This window comes from Mesoplodon mirus (assembly GCF_964341445.2).
Source record: "Mesoplodon mirus genome assembly, chromosome: 3".
In the NCBI taxonomy this organism is placed as follows: Eukaryota; Metazoa; Chordata; class Mammalia; order Artiodactyla; family Ziphiidae; genus Mesoplodon; species Mesoplodon mirus.
Window position 1 is genome coordinate 56,840,601 of NC_138978.1, and position 25,341 is coordinate 56,865,941.

The 25,341-nt window shown below is 35.0% G+C and overlaps 1 protein-coding gene across 5 annotated transcripts in view; it reads right to left on the reverse strand.

Moving 5' to 3' along the window:
- DOCK7 (dedicator of cytokinesis 7) overlaps nucleotides 1–25,341 on the reverse strand; it is a 200,107-nt gene that overhangs the window by 71,893 nt on the left and 102,873 nt on the right. For 3 of the 5 annotated variants that reach the window (XM_082616172.1, XM_082616169.1, XM_082616168.1), the window contains exons 20-27: nucleotides 19,821–20,052; nucleotides 16,807–16,971; nucleotides 14,210–14,379; nucleotides 6,563–6,655; nucleotides 5,285–5,374; nucleotides 4,234–4,329; nucleotides 1,364–1,504; nucleotides 1,165–1,278 (exon numbers count right to left, since the gene is read on the reverse strand). In XM_082616172.1, the coding sequence (XP_082472298.1) occupies nucleotides 1,165–1,278; nucleotides 1,364–1,504; nucleotides 4,234–4,329; nucleotides 5,285–5,374; nucleotides 6,563–6,655; nucleotides 14,210–14,379; nucleotides 16,807–16,971; nucleotides 19,821–20,052 (1,101 nt within the window). The remainder of the gene's footprint in view (nucleotides 1–1,164; nucleotides 1,279–1,363; nucleotides 1,505–4,233; nucleotides 4,330–5,284; nucleotides 5,375–6,562; nucleotides 6,656–14,209; nucleotides 14,380–16,806; nucleotides 16,972–19,820; nucleotides 20,053–25,341) is intronic. The other 2 variants (XM_082616171.1, XM_082616170.1) reach the window with 1 other exon arrangement.

Consider the following 25,341-nt stretch of genomic DNA (forward strand, 5'->3'; position numbering starts at 1 on the left):
CCATTCTTTTTACAGCACCTTGTGTTAACCTATATTTATAGTTATCTATTTTCCCAACTACACCCATTAGCTACTTGAGGAGACATATATAGACTGCCTTATTTGAATAGTTTTAGCATCCCTAAAGTCTAGTTTAATGTTTGGCAAATGTAGGAGGCCAATGCTTGAAGAATAAAGACAGGACAGGTTTGGGGAGCAATAATACATGAAATTTCAGGGAAAAAGTAAAAATAATACATAGTGTTGCAAATACTTGCAAATAGATCAGTGCCCACGCATAGTTTTAACTTCTCTATTAAAAGAAACATACAATATTGGCATCCAATAGAACAGAGCTTCAAAATTCTAAGTATTAGACTGCCAAATAGCATTTTTAACCAGTAGTTCCCTAAAACTAATCTGTGGACCAGCAGGGAGTACTTTATAAGCACTGTTTCCCACACTCCCACCCCCACCACCAGGGTTCAAACTCCTCAGAAATGCTGGGATGGGACACAGAGATCTGTACATTTTTAAAGCTCCCTTAAAAGGTAATTCTAGGATGATTATACAGCTCACTACCCAAATGGTCTATCAGGATGAATAACTAATGTTTTCTAAAAGCCAGGTTTCATTAATCATTTGATAAAAAATTTAAAACAAAACCAGCTGTTTGTAGAAAACTTCTAGGATACTTTTAGTTTAGAAAAAGCTAGATAATAATATCTGTGACTTGGGTAAACATCTACTCATGCTTCTAAACGCTACTATGTCTAGGGCTTCATCATGAGGAATACGCAGCAAAATGCAACTGCTTTAAAAATCACTTAAGACAGAAAAAGTTGGGTTAGCTGTTCATTCAGTAAAATTGCTACTCTTGCATGGCATCTTGGGGCTGCTTTACATTTAGACTCCTGACTTGATGGTATGCTTCTGAATGAGAATCTAAGAGTCATAAGTGGGCCAGAATAACTCAATGAAAAGCCAGCTGTACTGACAGCAACTTGCCCCATTCCTGTGTCCTAATAACTGTAATTTATCTTTCCCTTACTAATAAAAATATGCCACTTTTTAAAAACATCACTATATAAATGTGTTCTTGAAAAATCTCTTAGCTCCAGCCTTAAAAGAGCAAACGCAGCATTTAAATTATTTGATTACTAACTATTACTAATTATACATTACCTGTTTATAGCAGGTCTTTACAAGGCTAAAGACAAATCCTCTGTCCATAACAGACAACAGATCATTGAGAAAGAATGCAAGGCTTGTGTTGAGTCTCTCAACCATTTCTGTGTCCTGGGAAACAATTAAAAGAAAAACAAATATAGTTTAACGTATGCTTGAAACACAGATTTAGTTTAAAAAAATAAGTTACCGTTACCTTCTGAAATCGTGAAACTATATCACTAGCAATTGTGCTGACAAGAGCAGCAATGTCATCCATGAAACGTTCTGGAAAACGACTTTTCCTTGGTGCATCAAGTTTATCATTAAAGTATAAATGGTGCACCATGCTCTTTACCTGAAAAAAGAAATAAGCCATTCGTTTAATTTCTTACGGATGTAATGAACAGTTACAGAGATTCTAAACATTAGGGCTATTTTTGTCAACATACCATGTAATTTAACAGATAGATAAAATACTTTTAACTTATCAAATATTTTGAAAAAGTTCCCTACAATATTTTGTATGTGCTAGAGAAATATCAAACACAATACAACTCAATCTCTGTATCAGCTTCATGACATTATCCTGGCTATCAGTGAGAAAAAAAATTATGGGTATGTCAACAGAAAAAGTTTCATCCTTTAAAATTATTTTAAATTAAATCTTTCCAAGACTTAACAATTCTGCCATTCCATGTCCCCCCAGCTGTTAGCTCTGAGAGGTTAGAAACCTTGACTGCATGTAGAATCTTTAGCACCTAGCATCTCATGGCATATGGTGGGTGTACATTAAATATTGATGACTAGATATTAAGAATAAAATGTTAGGTAAAATTTAAAGTGGTTTCAATTTACCAAATACTTTTAGATATGGATACTTATCACAACAATGTGTTAACGGTACTAAAAATTTTTAATTCAGGGAAATTAATGACAAGGTTTTACAGTTGGTAAATAACAGAGCCAAGTCAAACTATTTCATGTTTAAGAAATCTGAACATACATGTAAGACTATTTTAAAAAAGTCATTTGATCTTATATTAAAAGCACATGAATTACAATTTGGTGTTTATTCTCTAGGGGGAAAAAAATAAGTTGCCTACCACTTACATATGGTCCCTGATTTATTTTTTTTGTAGATTAGCAAATCTCTAGACGAAACGTCTTTTTTAAACTCTTTTACTGAAGTATAGTTGATTTACAATGTTGTGTTAGTTTCTGGTTACAGCAAAGTGATTCAGTTATATATATATATTCTTTTTCATATTCTTTTCCATTATGGTTTATTATAGGATATTGAATATAGTTCCCTGTGCTATACAGTGTGGCCTTGTTGTTTATTTTATATACAGTAGTTTGTATATGCTAATCCCAAAGTCCTAATTTATCCTTCTCCCACCCCCTTTCCCCTTTGGTAACCGTAAGTTTGTTTTCTATGTCTGAATCTGTTTCTGTTTTGTAAACAAGTTCATTTGTATCATATTTTGGATTACACATATAAGTGATATCATATGGTATTTGACTTTTCTCTTTCTAACTTACTTCACGTAGTAGGATAATCTCTAGGTGCATCTATGTTGCTGTAAATGGCACTATTTCATTCCTTTTTATGGCTGAATAGTATTCCAATGTATATGTATTCCACATCTTCTTTATCCATTCATCTCTCGATTGATATTTAAGCTGCTTCCATGTCTCGGCTATTGTAAATAGTGCTGCTATAACACCGGGGTGCATGTAACTTTTTTTTTTTTCTGCTGTATGCAGGCCTCTCACTGTTGTGGCCTCTCCCATTGCGGAGCACAGGCTCCGGACGTGCAGGCTCAGTGGCCATGGCTCATGGGCCCAGCCGCTCTGCGGCATGTGGGATCTTCCCGGACCGGGGCACAAACCCATGTCCCCTGCATTGGCAGGCGGACTCTCAACCACTGCGCCACCAGGGAAGCCCCGTGTAACTTTCTGAATTAAGAGTTTTCTCTGGATATATGCCCTGGAGTGGGATTGATGGATCATATGGTAGCTCTATTTTTAGCTTTTTAAGGAACCTCCATACTATACTCCATAGTGGCTACACCAATTTACATTCCCACCAACAGTGTAGAAGGGTTTCCTTTTCTCCACATACTTTCCAGCAATTATTATTTGTAGGCTATTTAATGATGGCCATTCTGACTGGTGCAAGGCAATACCTCATTGTAGTTTTAACTTGCAGAAGAAATGTCTTCTAATCTTCAACATAAGTAACATTCAATGCTAAGAATGATTCTATGGCATACTCTGGAAACTTCCATTGTTTCTTTTCTCTTTCTTTTTTCTATCTCTTTTTTGTTGTTTTGCTTTCCTTTGTTTCTTATTTATTATTTTACATAATTTTTTTGGAAGAAAAAGTTTCAGTGATTTCAGCTTTCTAGAAGTTAGAGAGGAAGGTCCTTAGTGCCAGAATGCCTAAGTTTGAATCACAGCTCTGCTGTATACAAGCTATGTATACTTAAACAAGTTACTTAATCTCTCTGTGCCTTGGTAATCCCTAACCCATAGGGCTGTGCTACCATACTGTATGTACTTAATAAATGTATATTGCTTTTGTGTATATATATGTGTATATTGTGTATATCGATATTTATTAAAATATTAATTCATTTATTTGTTTTAATAGCATTTACTGAATTAAGTAGAAAGTGTTGTTGTTTTTCATTGGCTGTGACTGGCATTTCCCTAAGAGCTTTCTAACCATAAAAGCAGTAGGTATCTATAAAGCTCTTTTTATCTGGTATGAAATCAATACTGCTGCTATTATACACTAGCATGTTCAGACTAAGAAAGAATGTATCACAGGTTTCCTTTAAAAAGATAGTTAGCGCCTGCAACTATCCCTAAAAATATAGTTTAAATTAGCTTTATAACTCCATCTAAATTGTGCTGATTGTCCACAGTGTTTATTTAGAGATGTAGCAAAGGTAATTTTGTCTTGGAGGCACATGTAAAACCATAAGATGGGCAATAGGAAAAGATTCTAGGATAAAATCACGAGCTAACACAAAATTGTTTAACAAGAAAAACAAAGAATGTGTTTAGTTTGCTCACCATTAACTCAAAAAAGAACCAGGCTTGTTGCAAAGCTGATTCCCGAACGCTGCCACTGCAAACAACCCACTGCAAAGCCAGCTCCTCATGAAATAGCTATCCAGAAATAAATCCAAAGTTATTATCAGTGTCAGGTCTGCTGGTAACACAAACCAAATAATGCAAGTACAAATGAAGATATAATGAGAATAAGCAAAATAAGGCATGTGAACCATTCAATGATGCGGTGAGGACACCCATTAACGAAACGGCTACTTATACACATAAGACAGTGGCATGTTGAATAGCTGAAAAAATTACATGTTATCTTGGAGTAAAATGTAATTTTAAAACGACAGGTGGGAAATAGCCTCCTAAATTGTACGTGCAAAAAGAAACTAGACCGAAAACTCACAGTTACAAATAAAATCTGGCTTGTGCCTTACATACATATTTCAGCATATGCAAATACATTCATGAACTTTGCTGGTACAATTTAGGAAATACCTTTAAAAATTTAAACTTTGATATCAGCCATTAATTTTCAAGTTTTCAGGTATTTAAAGTCTTTTTATTAAAATAGCAGAAATTTCCTGCCTTATAATGGATATGCATACAAAGCATTTGCACAATAGTGTATATTAATATGAAAAAGGACTAACAAAACTGTGCATAAGGGAAGCAAATCAACATATCTTACTAAGAGTGATAATTTTTCTAACTCATCTTCCTTTCCCTGGAGATTTAAAACACAAAACAGAAGCAGTTACAGAAACAGAATTAAGAGTTGATACAATCTTTTTGGTACTAAAATTTAATGATCAAATTTAATGCACTAAACTCTAAAAACAGTCATCTGCAAAGATATAAACATTATAATAATGTAAAAGAGCTTACAGTGGAGAGGTATGCCCAAAAAGACATCAGACAAGCAATGCTTGCTCAAATGTATTTTTAAAAACAGTGCAATTATTGTAACATCTCAGAGTACTGGTTATGTAAATAATCCTTACATCTACTTAATTGTTGGAATTATTTTCCCCCTACATGGACTATCTTCGTATGAATCTACCTTTTTAGTTGGTAAGCGTCCCGTTAATGTTTGTAAGAAACTTGACGTCTCTGTGTGCGAAGACATACGATTACAACTTCGATCCATAGCCTATGGAGTGAAGATGAATGAATGACGAGATACCATTAAAGTCTGCTGTGGATGACTATGCAGTTCAAGGATTATATACAATTTTTTACATAGAGCTTTACTGTCATTTTAACAGCCATCTGTTTTATTGCTCATCCCATTTTCACTATTTTAAGTTGCTTTAACGACAATGCATTAGAAGTATCAAAATGGCTTCTATTTATTTTATCTTTAAAAGATAAGTATTTTAATGATTATATAAATTCAGAGTGCTGCAAAGAATGAAACTTTTATCTGTGTGATCTATACACATGCATGCATCTAGTAAGAAAATGTAAAAAGTAAAAACATACTTCTCACTGGTCTTGGACCAAAAAGAGAAATCAAGAATTTTATATTTAATTAAAAAATTAAAAGTTTAGAATCATTTTTTTCATGTTTCAGTATCATCAAAAATTACGATTCAGGTTAGCCATACATTATATTAAATATAAATCATTTATAATAAATTTGCAATTAAAATTTTTCTTGAAGAACGAGAGCATTGTCCTCCAAAGCCAATACACAGATGAGAAGTATATTTTGAGGAATCATGCAGTATTAGCTATCAAGCAATTAGACTTAAGTAAGCAAAACCTAGTACAAATAAGTTACAACAAATTTCATACTTTGCAACACAGTACAGTTTAAAACAGATTTTTGCTTCTGGTACTTAATCTTACAGCATGGGGATCATATACTGTTCATATTTAATTTCAGCTTATTACCAATATTTCTAGTCAGTGATTATGAAGAAAATGACAAGATAGTAAATGCTAAATGACAATGATACAATAGCTACACTTTAAACCAAAAGCGAATGGAAAACTGTCAGGTTTTTTCCACACAAAAAATTTTTAAATTCCTACTAAAGATGCGCTACCCCAAAAGTAGAAACTGTTATCAAAGCCATCAATTGCATAAGCAGCAGGCACTGAAACATCAATGGGGTGTACAGGAGGGAAGGAGACAGGAAATAGGAAAGGAGAGTATTACTGGTGCAATTGGTGGTATTCATGCATAGCAGTTGGAAAATGTGCTAAGTAAACAAAAATACACACTTTTTAATTATTAAAAAGCAAGCCACTGAAATCATAGTATTTACTAAAAAGTAATGTTCTAAAGGGAAACATCAGCAGCCAATAAAGAAACCTCTAATATAAACACCACCTGTGTTGATTCTGCACTTGGACTGGGGTTGGATCCCCATGGGGCAGCTTTTGGACCACCAGTGTTAACCCAGGAATTGGAGCGGTCTAAACCCTAAGCATATAATAGAAAGCAGTTGGAAAGGAAAGAAATATTACATGTGGCATGCTATATTCTTAAAGAAATCCAGACTTTCCAATGCAAACATGTTTTTAATTAGTACTGTTAAAGCAACCAAAATTTTTAGGCATCTATAGAATATTAGTTCATCAAAATTATCTCATTACATAATTTTTTTAAAATCACAAAGAAAATTAAGTATAGCATTTATAGGTAATTTCTCTTTATATAATGGGATCACCTTTAAGTATCAACAACTAAAGATCCCACAGCACCATCCCCCCAAACTCTCTTCAGAGATGGTACAACTTAGCAACAGACAATTTCCTCTAAATCTAACTAGGGTTTAAAAGAAAAAAAAAAAAATGGAAGAAGAAAAACATTCCAATCTTGTCTAAAAGACTAATTTTATTCCATCTGTCATCAACTGAAAATTTCTGTGTAGCAATACTCCATAATTCTATTTGAACTTGCCTCCTCTTTTAGGGACCAATAAGAAAAATTAAGTAAAAAATTAAGAAAAAAAAAGATGCCCGATATTTGCTCCTTCCTAAAAATGATGGTAGATTTGGAGTTGTGCTCAGTCTTATTGTGCTTGTTGAAATTAAACATAATGGGTAGATTTATTAACAAATAATAAATTTATGAATTTTATTATTTTAAAAAAAATAATGGGCTACTTTTTTATATAAAAATTGTAAGTAAAAACATTATTCCAGGGCTGTCTGTAGGAATTGTATCTTCATCATCACTATCATAAATTTGAAGTTAATTTAATATGCTATTAATGTGTATGACCAGAAGTGAATTATGTCTGTCTTCTATGAAAGAGGTTATTATGATCCCAGGTAAAGGGAACTGGGACTTTACTTTGATTTCTTAAAATTGATTATTAGAATCACCTGAATTATAAAATTCAGATTCTGGCCCTTACCCCCAGAAATCCAGATTCAGCAACATGGGCTGGGCCCTGGGAACCTACGAATAGAACTGAGCAAGGTATAAGAGATTTTTAGAGGACTGCTGAAGACAGCACAAGACAAGCCAACTAAAAATATTAGGGCCTGAGTATGAACCCAAACCAGAAAGCGCCAAAGAAGGATAGGTAAAAGAAAAGAAAGAGTAAAGAGTGGTAAACAACTCTATGTAGACATTAGTATCACCTGGGACGGTTAAGGACGGCCACCACCACAAATGTGCAGGGCCCTACCTCTAAACAGTTAAATAACAATCTCTGGGAGCGAGGCCCATTCGGGTATATTATGGGAAGGGAAGGAGGAGGTAGGGGGGAAGGAAAAGGGAGGGGAGGAGGAAAGGGGAGGGGGAAAGAGGGAAGACAAACTACTAGCTCTCAAGGGCTTAGCTTTTAGGGAGAATATTTCCCCTCCTTTTCTCCCTATTTTTTCCAAAAATACAAAGAAGTTGAAATGATGATACAATAACTACCCATTTCCCCTCATTTTTGACACTGACTGTGTAAGATGAGAGTTAAAATTCAAATCCAGGTTCTACTGCTTACTAACTGTAAAATCTAAGGTAAGTTATCTAATCTCTTTTTCAGTTTCTTAGCTACAAAATAGGAATAATGATAAGTGTCTCCCTAATACTGTAAAGATCAAAGTAAATAATGGAAGTAAATCACTGAATACAATGCCTCAAATATAGTAAACTCTTAAAAAATAGTTTTAACAAAAACTTGCCATACATGTTTTTTTAAATGCTTCCTAGCGAAGTATATTGGGCAATATTCAAATACTCATAAAATTATGTAATCAATAGATTTGTTTAAAATAAAATACCCCACTTTATAGGTATTAATAAAGACTTCTCAGAAGCCCATTATATTATTTCAAATAAAAGCAAATCAGCAAACAATATGTTTTTCAGGTAAGTTAAAACAAAAGTTTTCAGTCTCCTAAATTATGTCACTACTCATGTTACAAAAATAACAAAATAAAAGCATCTAATTTCTGCAAAATTACAACTGTGCTCTCTACCATAAATTTCTACAAAAAGAAAAACAATAACTTTGCCGTACTCATAAGTTCACTTTTTAACTTCTTGCTTAATAATTTCCTTTAAAACTAAGGCACATGTTAATGAGTAATGTGAGAATAAACAATAAATCTCTTTGTGCCATTAATTATACATTATATCCACAGTACTGAGGCTCTGAACAGTTATAATCACATCAAGTCAAAGCCAACTGTTTAAAGAAAACTGGTGGCCAATTTATTTGTAAAGCAAATTATTTCCATAATTTAAATGTCATACAGCTAAGAATTATATCAAACAGCCCTTAGTTAAGCAAAGTCATCACTGATATTTACTAATATAATAACTATGTTTACATATCTCCAACTAACAGAAGAGATTAATCAAATGTGTGTACATGTGCATGAAAGTGTTTTTATTCTGTTTTTGCCAAATCTCTGTAACATTATTATTTTGTTTTGTCCCTTAGGTATAGATAGGCCCCTTCCCTGAATAAGGCTCACAGAGTATCTGACTTGACATCAATACTCATGTTTCAGTACAATCCTCAGCATAGTGGATTTAGTAAGCTATGCACAGAGTAAGCTCTCAGTTTTTGAAAAACAAATGAAAAAATAGGAGATGATACATTAGAAAGAAACTAATTATCAATGTAAAATTGCACTGGCATTTGCTTAAAAAGCAATAAAATTCAAACCTGATGCAACCATACATTTACACAACTGAATGTTAAAAGAATATTGCTAGGAAAAAGGAAGATCAGTTTTGGCAAAATAATTATGAAAAAAATCTCACAAATATGGTTTTATAGCCACTAGAGTAATAAAAGCCTGTTGATAGTATTTTAGAACTTTAGGAGTTCTGCATTTTGTATTAGGAAATAAAGTCTAACCAAAACTTTCATAAAACCAAATATCTTAAGATCTTTAAGTATTTAAATCCTGATAGCAAGAGGGCAAACAAAAGCATAATTCAATTTTTAAAAAGTTCTTTATTCTTGCTAGAGATACTCAATGCTTACTAACATTCATTCTTTGGATACATATCTTTTGAGTACTTTTCATATGCTGGACATTATAGTTGCTTTGGATACATCAGTGAACAAATATCTCTGCCCTCATGGAGCTTATACCCTAATAAAGGGAGACAAACACTAAAAAATAAACATAACAGGTAACTAATTTATATGTTACATTAAAAGGTAGTAAATGTTATGAGTCAAAGAAACAGAGTAAGGGGATAAGAAGTCCCTGGGACAAGGCTAAGGAGAAAGACACACTTATACATTTAAATAAGTGGTCAGAGTAGACCCCATGGAGAAGGTAGTTCTCTGAGTACAGACTTAAAGGAGGTAAAGGAGTTAGTCATAGGATCTTGCTTAGAGAAAGGACATAATCCAACTTAAGTTTTGTTTATTTATGACGTAAGTTTTTAAAGCAGCATTCTGGTTGCTATGTTGTGAAGTGAGTGTAGGTTGGAAGGAGGGAAACCATCTTTAAGGCTATTACATTAATTCAGGAAGAGACGATGGTGGTTCAGACCAAATGGCAGTACTAGAGGTGACAAGAAGTGGCTCTACCTTTAACATATATGCAAATCTGAACTAAAGGATTTACAAAAGGCAGCTGAGTTTAGCATTCCAGAGAGATCTGTACTTGAAATACAATTTTTGTGAGATATCAACATAAAGTGATACTTACAACAACAGGACTTTGTAAGATCACGAAGTGAGTGAGTGTAGAGAAAAGAGAAAACAAGACAAGAGAAGACAAGAAATAAGGACAGAGGCCTGGGGCACTTCCAAATTAAGAGATCAGAAAAAGAAGAATCTACAAAAGAGAATGAAAAGGTGTAATCAGTAAAGAGGAAAATCAAGAGAGGGTAGTGCCCTAGAAGCTAAGTAAATAGAATAAATTGGAGAATTAACTGTCAAAAGCTGCTGTAAGGTAAAGTCAGCCAAGTGTTGAGATTTAACCTTCGGATTTAAGAACATGGAGAGCACTGGGGGCATTAGAAGGGCAGTATGGGCGGAAGATCAAAGGAATATGTTTGAAGTAGGGTAATAGGAGTTAAAGAACGAGAGTAAAAGAATTGGAGACAGCAAGTATGGAAAACTCTTCTAAGGAATTCTACTACAAAAGGTAGCAGAGAAATGATGAAGAAGCTACCAGCAGAAATACTAGAGAGGAGATTTTTTTATGGGAGAAATAAAAAAAAATTATTTTTTATCTCATTTTATGGGATGGGTTGATTTAGTAGATGGGGAGAAACTGATGATGTAGGAGAGTGATGAAAGAACTCCTGGAGTGAGGATCTTGAGTAGGTGAAAGGGGATGGCTGGTTGTATATAAACAGGGAATGGACTTAGGGAAATGGACAGTTCATCTATAGCAGAGTTTTAAGTAGTAGGTAGTAGTAGATGGTAGTGGGTAGGTAGATGTGATGGTCAAAGGTGACAAAAGTTTTCTTCTGATGGCCTCAATTTTCTTAATGAAGTAGGAGATAAAGTGAGGAGGGGGATTGGTGGGGAGCTGTTAGAGGGTTTGAGGTACCAAAGAAGGCATTAAACCTTTTTCTGGGAGAATGGGAAAGTAAATGGAATAAAGAAATATAGTATAATTGCTTGACAGCATTAAGGGCTCTCTTGACATTCATGGCCTTTAATTTCAAATGAGACCAGTTATCATGGCATTTCTCAAATCATGTTTAACAGCACAGGCAGTCAACTGAATTCAGCTATGGTTTGAGGTTTGGCTAAGCAAGTAAAATGAAGTAAGGGAAAGATAAGGGAATTGACGTTTATTTATAATGGTAATAATTATAATGACTGATCATGGAATTTAAGCTGGCTAAATTGAAAGAAAGAACATTAGGGACATGAGGTACAGTAAAAAGGTCATACGATCAAGTGATTGGAGAAATTGTTGGAGTTGGGGTACTAGACAGAAAAATATGAGCTAATGGTTAGAGAACAAGATGCATGAAATCGAGATAATGAGGATTAAAATTATTCATCATGACAAGACTAAGGGTATGACCATGGCTAAGGCAGAGTGAAAGACAAAAATCATTAAAGAAGAGTTTCTCTAATTTCCAAGCCAATAAAATCAGAATAAATAAAGAGTAGCTATAAATAAACTTCAGATTCCTTATAATTTTTCAATGAGATAAAATTATACACCATTATTATTAGGGATTATGACTAAATGACAGTCCAAAATGAAGGTAGGTAGCTATCAAAAATAATGCAACCAGGGGGCTTCCCTGGTGGCACAGAGGTTGAGAGTCCGCCTGCCGATGCAGGGGACACGGGTTCGTGCCCCGGTCTGGGAAGATCCCACATGCCACGGAGCGGCTGGGCCCGTGAGCCATGGCCGCTGGGGCTGCGTGTCCGGAGCCTGCGCATCCAGAGCCTGTGCTCTGCAACGGGAGAGGCCACAACAGTGAGAGGCCCGTGTACCACAAAAAAAAAAAAAAAAAAAAGCAACCAAAAGAAAAAAAAAGAACACACACAAAAAACATTTGAATAAAATTTGATTAGGACAAGACTGTACTGTCATAAGACAAAGTCTCATCTTATGACGGCTTTCTCAAAAGTTTATGTATATCATAATACCAGAAGCAAGTTTACATCATTATTATGTCCCATTTTATGAACCACTTGAAAAAAGACAAATAATCATTCCAATACGTGTACACTTTTGTTCTAAATCTTGATGTTATAATTTATCAAATACATCATATATAAAGGAAAACTCTAGAATTAAGCTAAATGAAGCAAAATGCAAATCTTACAGAAATTAAGAGATGTTTCAAAAGTACCTTGAGAAAAATGGCGTCTATAGCTCTTTAATAGGAAAATTTCTTATAATTCACAAATGAGATTCATTCCACTGAAGAACTGTATTTACAGTATGTAAATTATGTTAAATATTACCTCCATTACAATGAGAAAAGATCAAGAATGAAGACAAGGATAAAAAACCTTCTCTTCCTAGACATGGAAAGATATGGGGAGGGAGAAAAGCCGTCTCTTTTGTAATTCCTATATTACTCAGGTTACTCTGCAGTATCCATGTAAACACATCTGAACATCATTCTCTCAGAAAGTTCACAAAAAGTGAAAGTTTGTTTAATTAGAGTAACACCTATTTGGATCTTTAAGTTATTGAAATTCATGTTTATTTTTTAAATTATAAGGCTACAAAATATTTTTTTCATCTGTAAGAAATTACTTTAAAAAACGTATTTTTGGGCCTCCCTGGTGGCGCAGTGGTTGAGAGTCCGCCTGCCGATGCAGGGGATACGGGTTCGTGCCCTGGTCTGGGAGGATCCCATATGCCGCGGAGCGGCTGGGCCCGTGAGCCATGGCCGCTGGGCCTGCGCATCCGGAGCCTGTGCTCCGCAACGGGGGAGGCCACAACAGTGAGAGGCCCGCATACCGCAAAAAGAAAAAAAAAAAAAAAAAAAAAACGTATTTTTGATCTGTGAGAAATTACTTTCAAATTACGTAAAAGGTACTTTAAAATGCACAATGCTAAAGTTTATTAGAAGTGTCTGAATGTAAAATTTCTGTAACTATATGAGTAGATTTAAGTAATTCTGACGTGTTTGATCCATATTCAAGTATTTCACACAAACAAGCTCAGATCATTAAAAAAAAAAAAAAAGGTCTATTTAGTTCAGGCTAAGGGTTAAACACAGACCCCAAAACACGTTTACTAATTCTTCCTCATATCCTAATTAACAGACTAAAATGCCAAAGAAAAGTTGGCTATGATTCTGTAACAAAGTTATCTTCCTTCTTTCTAATAGTAAAAAATCAATTTAAAATGGTTTGGTCAAAACCCAACATAATGTGATTTCTTAGCCTCAGTCTTACTGTTCTTTTTTTCCACTTTGATTTTCAAACTGAGTTATTTTTGTACTTTAACTATAGAAAGGTAATGACTACTTGTTCCTTAAGTATATTTTGGGGGGTAATAAAGATTGATGCTTACATAAAATATAGCTGGATCTTATACTGGCTGGCTTCTCCCTTATTGTCTGGGATAATCACTAACCATGATTAAATAAATCATATTTTTCTAATCCTGTTGCACCTTACATAGAGTTTTCCATGTGAAATGTAGCTCTATTAATTATTAATCATTGTTCTTGATATTTTTGGAGAAGGGAGGCTCATATTTTAAGTTGATAATATGTCCCAACTACAAAGCAGTCACAGGTCTCTTTTAATCCTCTAGAAAATCAATCTAACCATGTTTCACATGATAATCAGACAATGAGTCGTATGTGACTGGTCATCCTGCACAAATTTTTTAATTTGGCAGATATTCTTGAGCAGAGCACACAAACCAGTTTGTAATAGCAAAAACATTTAATAGAAACATCAAACATTTATGTGTTCACTGATAGAATAGAAATGTACAATTTCTTTCTTATTACTAACTCAAATACATTTTAAAATTAAGAATAAAGTAAAACAATTGGACATTTCTCATTTGTTCACAACCTGAAAACCAAATTTATAGACGCATATCTTCAGTTTACCTTACTGCCGATGATTGACCGTACTTCATCATCTGGTGACGTGGGAGTTCCAGATATATCTGGATTACTATTACTAAGGCTCCGAGAACGATTTAAATTAAGGCTTGCAGGTCTCACAGCAGATCTAGCCATTGTGGCATAATGCACTGATCCTCCCAAACCCCCAGGACCTAGAGTTGTACATAAAATAACATATAATTAAGCAAAAAATTAATCAGCAAAGGACCTGAAAAAATCTCTTCCGCTTTACAAAATTCCACAAAGATCGTAAATTGCTTTTATTTCTAAATGAAAATACTATAAATAAGAAAAACATGCCAGACCTAGTGACAGCTATACAAAGATAATTTATTTTACAGTAGCTGATGAAACCATGTGAATTATAAATACAATCATTATCTCTTCAATGTTTCTATGATTATGTATTACATATACAATAAAAAACAAAAGTAATAAGAAACATACACAAACGTTACCTTTCCTTATATATGAGGGTGTCTAAGACCCAAAATGCTCCAGCTAATATCTTTTCCTTTTTTCCCACCCCTCCTGCTCTGCCCCTTGAAACAGTCACTAAGAGGGAGAGCCAATTTCTTGTCAGTATCTCTTAAATGAAACTATGGCTTAGGTCTCTAACTTTATCAGTGACAATTTTAACTATAACAAAATGGCATCTTTATAATATACATACATAAATGTATACTAAAGATAATTCTCCTAAAAGCCCAGGTTATACAAAAAAAAGCAAAGAATCCCTTTTTTGTCTGAAGTCAAGCCTGATACCATTATTCAACCAGGATCTATGAACATAAAGTGCCCAACAACTATATCTCCATTTTTCTTTTTCAAAGAAATCTTTCTGAGTGTCATATTTGCAAATGAGACACACCTGTCAACTAAGTAGTTTATAGTCTTCAGGTCAGCATGTAAAAAAGACATTTTGCAAAATCTGTGAAATTCTAATAGTGTACTGAATGGAACAGTAAATGGAGTAGCATTATATACAGTCCACAGTCACTTATATACTCAGAGACTCAAGTACTATAATTTTTGAAATCAAGATAGGAAATTATGAACAAGACCATAAGAGTCAATGAGCTCTCTTTTTCAATTAAGAAATAAAATGTGCTAGAACTGAGATTACTATTATGCCTAGTTTTCAGAGTGAATGTCGTAATTACTTGTCACCATTATTAATGCTAACACTGACAACAGCTGAAAAGGGCACTTACCATTATCACTAGTGATGAATGGATGACTCATACAGACAAATACGTAAACAGGTTGAAAGGTATGCACAACATAATCATTAACCTACTAACTGAACAACTGAAGAGTGATTCAAACTAAGACATCCCCCACCACCACCACTACCACTTATGTCATATAAAACAAAAGTAAGTGGCTACTCTGGGCTCTAATATTCAAAAAGGCTGTATGATTTTATTGACCACGAAGAGATCAGAACTTTTCTAGAGGATAATCTTTTATAGTATTGCAGGTTTCACAGGGTTACCAGGAAATTACTGAGCCATCGCATTTCTTCTTTGATGTCCAATAGCACTCTGAATGACAAATATAACATTCTATTTACCTTATCTTTTTTTTTAACTGAGATACTGGGGAAATTTATGCACATATTTTTAACACGTAATCAAGAGAAAAAAACTGAACTGGAACTGTAAGGAAAACAACTTTGCCATATGTACCCCAAAATGTAGTAAATAAACAATGAGCAGAGATATGTTTTTACTCTTTGAATATAACATCAGGTCCCTAGAGCTGAGCCACAAGTCAACAGCATGTATTATACTGAGAAAAAGAACTCACTTTATTAAGTATCAAGGACAAAATCCTCCACAAATGTCTTTTCTAATAGAAATCACCCTCACTGCTAATTTGGAATTTGGAGCAATAGCCTTTTATTAAACTGTTTACAAACAGCAGTTCATACGTTAGACTACATAATCATAAATCAAGCTGAGATGATTGCATTAGCCTCAAATAGACTCAGAGAACCTCAGAGGGGATTTTTAAATACCCTTCCTTCCAATTTTACCCAAAATGCCTTGTGATGCAACTTTTTTTTGAATTTTATTTTATTTTTTATACAGCAGTTTCTTATTAGTTATCTCTTTTATACATATTGGTGTATATATGTCAATCCCAATCTCCCAATTCATCCCACCACCACCACCTCCCCTCGCTCCACTTTCCCCCCTTGGTGTCCACTGGTGTCCCTATTTCTACCTTGCAAACCAGTTCATCTGTACCATTTTTCTAGATTATTTATCTTAACTGGGAATGATAAAATGCTTCCAGAGACAGAAGTTATTTTCAAGGTTCATTTCCAAAAATTAATTCAACCAAGATCTCTCTAATTCAACTTAAAGGAAGCTGTATAAATAATGCTTTAAAATATAACCTATTTATCCTTTTAACTCCAGTACATAGCATAGTCCATGGCACTTAGCAGGCATTCAACAAATGTCTGCTATTGAATAAATGCATCACACCATGGACTACAAGATTATTTCAATCCTATTATGAACACATAATCTATGCAAGATAGTTTCTTAGTAAAAAGAATAAAATACCTGGTGATGGTGAATTAGGGTAAGTATTCGGTAGGCGAAAAACATAATAGATATATGATGCGAGAAGGCTGTTTCTGCCATGCTGGTCATGATTTCCTTCCAAGTTTTTGTGAAGCCGATTTATAATTGATGCCATGGCTTCAAATGATGCTTGACCTAGATTTACTTTTAAGAAGAAAGAAAATATTTTTCCAATAACTTTTTTAGACTGTAAGTTCCAAAAAGATCAAGGTTTTGCCTTCACTATATGCATTAAGTATAGTGACTACACACAGTAAGCGTATAAAGATGATATTTGATATTAATTTTATGGTATCTATTTATGATACTGTATTAACTGAAGCAAAATACTTTTCTTAAAAAAATGAGAAAAAACTAATTTTACTAATTTAACATGAAAACTATGTGGCTTTGCTTAGTGAGAAAAAAAGAATCATCAAACAGTACCCACTACTTTGTAAAACAATACAAAGCACATGATAAGTAAAAAATCTACCTTATATATAACCTGTGAGAAGTAACTTCTCATTTTACAGATGACTCTAAGAAACTAAATACCATACATTGAGCACATGTTACTTTTGTTTATAAAATAAAAATTACCAATAAAAGTAGATTATTAAAAATATTAACTTAATAGAAAAGAGTTGATAAGCAACTTAATTGAAGTGAGTAGCTCTGTAAAAGGATTAGAAGGAAAAAAGGGTAGAAAACCAGGTTGAGGTAAGACTATAGCACATTAAATGCCAGGCTAAGTAATACCTACCCAGCCATTCAAGTCAGTATATAACAAGAATTTTGCAAAAATTGGGAAATTCTCGTAGCTCAGTGAACAAATGTATAATCCAAACAGCCATTCTGAGCAATAGCGCCTCACATTTTATGATTTATTTAATCAAGACAGGAATTTATGAACAGATAATGAGGCCAATTAAGTTTTCCTAAGAGTGGAAATATAGATAGAGTGGTCATTTAGGAAGATTAATCTATATATACTGAACTAGAAGAGAGACTAGAAAGAGAGAAACCTAAGCAGGGTTTAGCAATCCTACCTGTGTTCCTGGTTGACTCCTTTTCCTTTCCCTCATAGTAACTATTCCAAACCACCAGAGTCCTTCACAAAACTAGGTCCACTTTACTCCCTTCTCCACAAATCCTGCTTTTTATCTCAGAGTAGAAATTTATAGAGCATGAAAGTCCTGAAGTTTTTACTATAAATTTATCAGAATCTGAAACAATTTTTAGTTCCTTTCCAAAGGAAGCAGTGCTCGTCTCCTATATAAGAATGATCTATCCACCTTAATTTTTGTCCTACATGCTTGCTTCATTAATTAACCCTCTTGCAACTCTATACGCATTCTCAAAGCATATAAACATGCTCAACTCTCTCCACTCTTACGCCCTAATCAACCTTGCTTCCTCTTCTAACTAAACTTCTCAAAACAGTATAAGCTTTTTGCATTCCTTTCATCATCTGCTGTTTATTACTAAATTCTCTGTAATCTGGTTTCTACTTTCACTATTTGACCAAGACTATTCTCGTTAATTTCACCAGTGGACACTTCTTCAGTATAGTAGATAAGAGTGGGACTCTAGAGTCAGTTGCTTGGGTTTGAATCCTTAGGTAAATTTTTAAGCATATGTTCATTTTATTCATGAAATCATGAAATTCATACCTATACCTAGAGTTGTAAAGATTTCATACATTAATATAAATAAAGTACATAGCATAATTCCTGGTACGCTGTAAGTGTTGTGGAAATGTATGTTACTATTGTGATTATTTTACTTATATAATCTACAAAAATGAACAATGTTAACTTTTTTTTCTTAAAACCTTCTATGACTTCTGTAACATTACTCTCTACAACATCTCTTCAGTATCTCTTAAACTACCCTCTCTTCTCTGTCCCACCATCACTGTCTTTTATCAGGACCACAAAGTTTTTTGTATAAAATTCAAGATTTCAAATCTGTCTGCCTGCCTGCCTCCAGATTTTCTCACTTTCAATCTACCTCCATGCAAAATCATCCTTATAAAAGCCAACCTAGTCACATTACTTTTCTAATTAAGACCAGACCCTTCAAAGGCTATTGATTCTTACAGAATAATAGTCCAATTTCCTAATGTGTCAAGGACCCTGCTTCATCTCCCCTACGACCAATATCATCTCTAATCACTAACCCTCCAATTCATAACTAATTACTTGTAATTCCCCCAAAATTTCCAGGTTAGTTTATCTGTTTGTGTACTACACACATACTGTTTCATTTCCCTGGGCTAGTTATTTACCTGTCAGACTCCTACTCATCTTTAAATGCTCAACCCAAGAATTACCTCTACTTACAAGTGTCCCTAAAAAAATCTCAAGGAGTTGAATACTACTCTCGTTTGTGCCACCACTTAATACAAAACTTCTATAACAAGTTAGCTGAAATTTCTCACAAACTCAACTACTTTGCAGGATTGGATGGAAGCTGTTAGCAAAAGTAAAGGAATGAATCTTGGAAAAAAGGTAGGAAACCTGAATACCTCTCCTTCAAGAACAACTCACAAGAAAAAGAAGATAGAGATTTTGAGTCAACGAAGAAAATAATAGCTATATTAAATAGAGGATAGCAGATGAGTGAAAATGTAGAATATAAGTCATGTAAAACACAATATGATTTATCAGTTGCATGTTTTCTTAACTAGTCTATGAGATCCTTAAAATCAGAAACCATGCCTTGGTCAGTGCCTATCACTGTATGGTACATATTGAGCGCTTAATAAATATTTGGTGAGTGAATAAATAAATTTGTTTTCATAATTTGAGTAGAAGTCTATATGGCACATTTTATAGAAACAAAAGAAAGTTATCATTTTCCAGCATTAAAACAAGTAAGTAACAACGCCCCACAAAGTCAAACACAGTCCTTATAGAAATGGCAAAAAGGAATCATGGTTCTATTTCTGTAAAAGTTAGAAATGTTGAATGATAAATTTCATGATTCCCCCAACATAGGTAAATTACCTATTTGGCCAGCAATGACAGGAGGTCTAACAACTAAAAGTATCAGTTTATCAAGCAGAAGATAAAGAAATCGGACCACTGGTTCCAACTGAGATGAATTCAATGCTGCAATACTGCTCTTCAATTCATTTTCTAAGTTATTTTCCATGATTCGCATGTCTCCAATTCGGACTGGGAACATGTGTTCATCCAGAGCGTTCACCAGAGCAAAAAACTTATCAAGATAAGGATCCTAAAACAAAGAATGAACAGAGGCACCAAACAATTATAACTTCATACATTCCCCAAACTATGGACCACTGATATCTCATATTAATTGATAATACAAAAAAGTACATATTAGTATATACAAACGTTGTTTCCAATTAAATACATCTATTCTCAGCTATTATTGTAAAGTAGCCACTTCAAATACTATTGATTACTCAAAAAAACTATTGATATTAGGATTTTTTTTTCCAATGTGAGTCTGCCTTATTGTTTTAGAGCTCAATTATTATGGCAAGTGTGTTAGTAACCTACCTGAGCCCATTTTTAATTTATTACCTCTTAGCTCCATCCAAACCCACCATCTTTTCCACATTTTGTAATTCTGGAGCTAGACTCTTCAAACACATTTGTCCTTTGTCAGCTGGCTTGTGACAGGCTCTGACAACAGAGGGTATGGGAAACAGTCTGCTAGGCTTGAGGAGTTAGAAGGGAATCTTCTTCCTCCTGTTTGCTTTCCTAATGGCAGCGAGTACACATGCATGCTGTGGCTCAGAGGTGAGGGACATGGGCAGCAGTGGTGGCTCTCACAGTGCCACAGCAGGAGCTCTCTACCAAGCTTCCTCAATACTACAGCATAGCAGGCACTGTGCTCCTGTAGCAGCGGTGTCCTCTCCTCAGACGTCTGACTCACATCTTTCAAGATCTTGCTCTAGGTTTCTAGGTTCCTTCCTCCCTTACCACTTTCTGCAATTGCTATCTTTGTTACAATCAGAATTCTCTTTTAACCCATTTAGTAGTGAATCACCTTTAACTTGGTTAACAATTATTTATTTGCAGATTTTCTCCACTCAAATTACTGGCAGTTTCTATCTCCTGACTAAATCCTGACTGCTATTATTTAACCTCCTTCTACACTGACAGAACCACAATCTTATTTAAAGCAGTAATGTGCCTGCTCTTTGAGTCTCCTTTATACCTATAGATGACCGAGTTCTGACCAATGGATGTGAGAAAAAAGGCTACTGAAACTCTGGGAAGACTTTTACTTAGTTAACAATGAAAATAAACTTTAAGAAAAGGCAGTAATGCTAAACAACTTCACATTTATAATTTTAATACTGTTCTAATTTTATATGTTTTAAATGAATGAAAATAATTCTATTGAATTCTAACTATATATCCAGTAAATTTCAAAGTGCCTACAAGCAAAGTACAAAACATCATGAAAAACATTTATTGTCTTCAATTGATCCTTTAAAAAAGATTATAATACATGATAAAATTATATTACAGAGCTGTAAAATTTTATAAACTTTTGAGTTTCAGTCACAGGACTGTGAATGTCAGGGGGCTACACACTAGACACTTTTACTCTATTCTTCCTCTACAGTCTATAGATTCTAAATCATCTCTATGAAATATTTTGCCCCAAATCCTTCTTTGTTACATTAAGACAATACATGTATCTACCTGCCTCCATAAAAATAAAGTCTGGAGTAAAACATAAATATATTACCAACACTAGAAAAAGAGAACACTAACAATGATTACAGGATTCAAAGAAACATGAAAAATAATGTATTTGTATACTTAAGAAGATATCATGTGATATTAAGAATAATTTTATTAAGGGAAGGAATATATTTAAACAGTATACTATAATGTCAGCCTTCTCATTATCAGAAGAATAAGGTCTATAGGAAACATAAGCATATCTAACAACAGAAAAGCAAAAACTCCACTGGAGCATTATTTTACTAGGATCTACCTGCATACTGCTAAATAAAATGTATATACTACCTTTTTGCTGTTTGTTTATTTTTTTCTTGGCTGCGTTGGGTCTCTGTTGCTGCACGTGGGCTTTCTCTAGTTGCAGTGAGTGGGGGCTACTCTTGGTTGCAGTGTGCGGGCTTCTCATTGCGGTGGCTTCTCCTGTTACGGAGCACGGGCTCTAGGCATGCAGGCTTCAGTATTTGCAGCACATGGGCTCAGTAGTTGCGGCACGCAGGCCCTAGAGCATGTGGGCTTCAGTAGTTGCGGCACGTTGGCTCAGTAGCTGTGGTGCACAGGCTCTAGGGCACATGGGTTTCAGCAGTTGCAACACACGGGCTCAGTAGTTGTGGCTCGCGGGCTCTAGAGTGCAGGCTCAGTAGTTGTGGTGCACGGGCTTAGCTGCTCCGCGGCATGTGGGATCTTCCCGGACCAGGGATCAAACCCATGTTTCCTGCACTGGCAGGAGGATTCTTAACCACTGCGCCACCAGGGAAGTCCTTTGCTGTTGTTTTAAAACATGATATAGAGCACCCTGTCTTTTTACTTTCCCTACCTCACTGTGCAGAAAAGAGTTAACATAGCAAGCTTAAGACATTTCAAAGGCCTGCTTACAAGGTTGGAGTCATAGAGGATAAGTTGAAATAGCATATGTGAAATGTTGTCTACCAGCGAAGCTCAGTTCCCAGAGTTTTTACCATAGCCTTGTCTCATAGACACCCTCTGCCTAACACATACCAAAATCCTAGATTTGCAAAAGGAAAGCATGTATTAAGCATAAACCATATTGCTTGCACAAACAGTTTAGGTATAGTGAGCAATCGCCTATCAGTGGGAACGCCCCTGAAATCCAAGTTCCCAGATGCCAGCCAAGGGCCAACCTTGTAAGCAGGCCTTTGAAATGTCTTAAGCTTGCTATGTTAACTCTTTTCTGCACAGTGAGGTAGGGAAAGTAAAAAGACAGGGTGCTCTATATCATGTTTTAAAACAACAGCAAAGGACTTCCCTGGTGGCGCAGTGGTTAAGAATCCTCCTGCCAGTGCAGGAAACATGGGTTTGATCCCTGGTCCGGGAAGATCCCACATGCCGCGGAGCAGCTAAGCCCGTGCACCACAACTACTGAGCCTGCACTCTAGAGCCCGCGAGCCACAACTACTGAGCCCGTGTGTTGCAACTGCTGAAACCCATGTGCCCTAGAGCCTGTGCACCACAGCTACTGAGCCAACGTGCCGCAACTACTGAAGCCCACATGCTCTAGGGCCTGCGTGCCGCAACTACTGAGCCCATGTGCTGCAAATACTGAAGCCTGCATGCCTAGAGCCCGTGCTCCGTAACAGGAGAAGCCACCGCAATGAGAAGCCCGCACACTGCAACCAAGAGTAGCCCCCACTCACTGCAACTAGAGAAAGCCCACGTGCAGCAACAGAGACCCAACGCAGCCAAGAAAAAAATAAACAAACAGCAAAAAGGTAGTATATACATTTTATTTAGCAGTATGCAGGTAGATCCTAGTAAAATAATGCTCCAGTGGAGTTTTTGCTTTTCTGTTGTTAGATATGCTTATGTTTCCTATAGACCTTATTCTTCTGATAATGAGAAGGCTGACATTATAGTATACTGTTTAAATATATTCCTTCCCTTAATAAAATTATTCTTAATATCACATGATATCTTCTTAAGTATACAAATACATTATTTTTCATGTTTCTTTGAATCCTGTAATCATTGTTAGTGTTCTCTTTTTCTAGTGTTGGTAATATATTTATGTTTTACTCCAGACTTTATTTTTATGGAGGCAGGTAGATACATGTATTGTCTTAATGTAACAAAGAAGGATTTGGGGCAAAATATTTCATAGAGATGAAAACTCTTGGAAGCCTGTGTCCTATTTCCTCTAGACTTGACCTCTTTCCCCTTACCTTATTTTGCTTTATATCTTTCACTAAAATTAATCATAGCTGTGAATATGACAGAGTTGTAAAATTTTATAAACTTTTGAGTTTCAGTCACAGGACTGTGAATGTCAGGGGGCTACACACTAGACACTTTTACTGTATTCTTCCTCTACAGTCTATAGATTCTAAATCATCTCTATGACTATATGCTGAGTCCTGTGAGTTCTGCTAGAAAATAACAGAACTTAAAGGTGGCCTTGGAAACCCCTGCATACCACCCCTTGCCTTTTCAAGTTGGAGAACCCACATATTCCATTTTGAACACCCGCCTCTTCTCACTCTACATTTTCTCCCTGGAAAATCACATTCACTAGTACAGTTTCAGCTATCACATTTATTCTGTTACCCCAATCCTAAACTCCTAATTAATTACAACTGCCTATAGGACATCTTCATCTGAAGTGCACAGGCACTTCAAACTCAAAAATAAACTCATTATAGCCCCATAATTTCTCTCCCTTAGTATGCTCCCAAATTTACTTCTCTCACACTTACTATTTACGTTAGAAATCACCACACACTCTAAATTCTGTGGCATTCAAGGTCCTTCATAATCTTTTACCAGCCTGGTCTTCTATGCTCATATACCATGATTTCCCACATACTTTAAGTTGCAGTCACACCAGATTAATTACCCTTCCTTCAGCAGATTACTGCCTCTTTGCACTTGCTTTTTATCAATTGCATTGTCTACCCTCTCTCTGTATGGTAAATGCCTACTCACCAATGCGACAACTCAGTTCCCAACAAAACAAACAACTCTCTCTCTGTACTTGAAAGGATTTAGTTCATATATCTAACATAATACTAGTTTTATTATAATTATTTTTGCACTTCCCCCTATTTCACTGTAAGGTACTTTAAGGGCAGGCTCTTTCCTTCACAGGTAACAGCATCCCTGACCTCACAGAGTTTACAGTCTAATGGGGGAAAGAACCAATAAACAAAGGATATGAATGCATTTATATGTACACACACACACACACACACACACACATACAGTGAGAGAAAGCAAAAGTGCAAGAGCATGCAAGCGAAAATAAGAAGCAGCAAGGAGTGCAGGGTAAGACGATACAGAGTGATGGAGCTGCTATGTTTAAAAGAGTCACCAGCAAAGGCTTCTCCTAGGTAAGGAGAAGCCTTAATGAAGAGAAGTCAAATGAATGTGAGAAGGAAAAGCATTCCAGCTAAAGAAAGAGTAAATACAAAGGCTTTGAGAAGAGCTTGGCACATATGGTGATCCTTAAGAACCCTTTCCATTTGAAATATCTAAGTCTATGAGAAGTAAAACTAGCTGGATGATGGTTTTTCAACTCTAATTATTCTGCTATGTTCTAGAAACTTAGGGAAAAAAATCACTTAATTTTCAAAATGAAGTCAATAACATTTTGAAAAGCAAAATATTTGCTTTTGTTCATATTAAATGATATTTTATTGATTCCTTTAAAAAGTAACTTCCAAACCTATACATTTTTAACTGATATATAGTCTCATAAATCTTATAGCAGACAAAACTGATTTAAGTTCTAGACAAAATGTTCAATTCATTTAAGTGAAATCTGATCACAAAAATTATTAAAAACTCA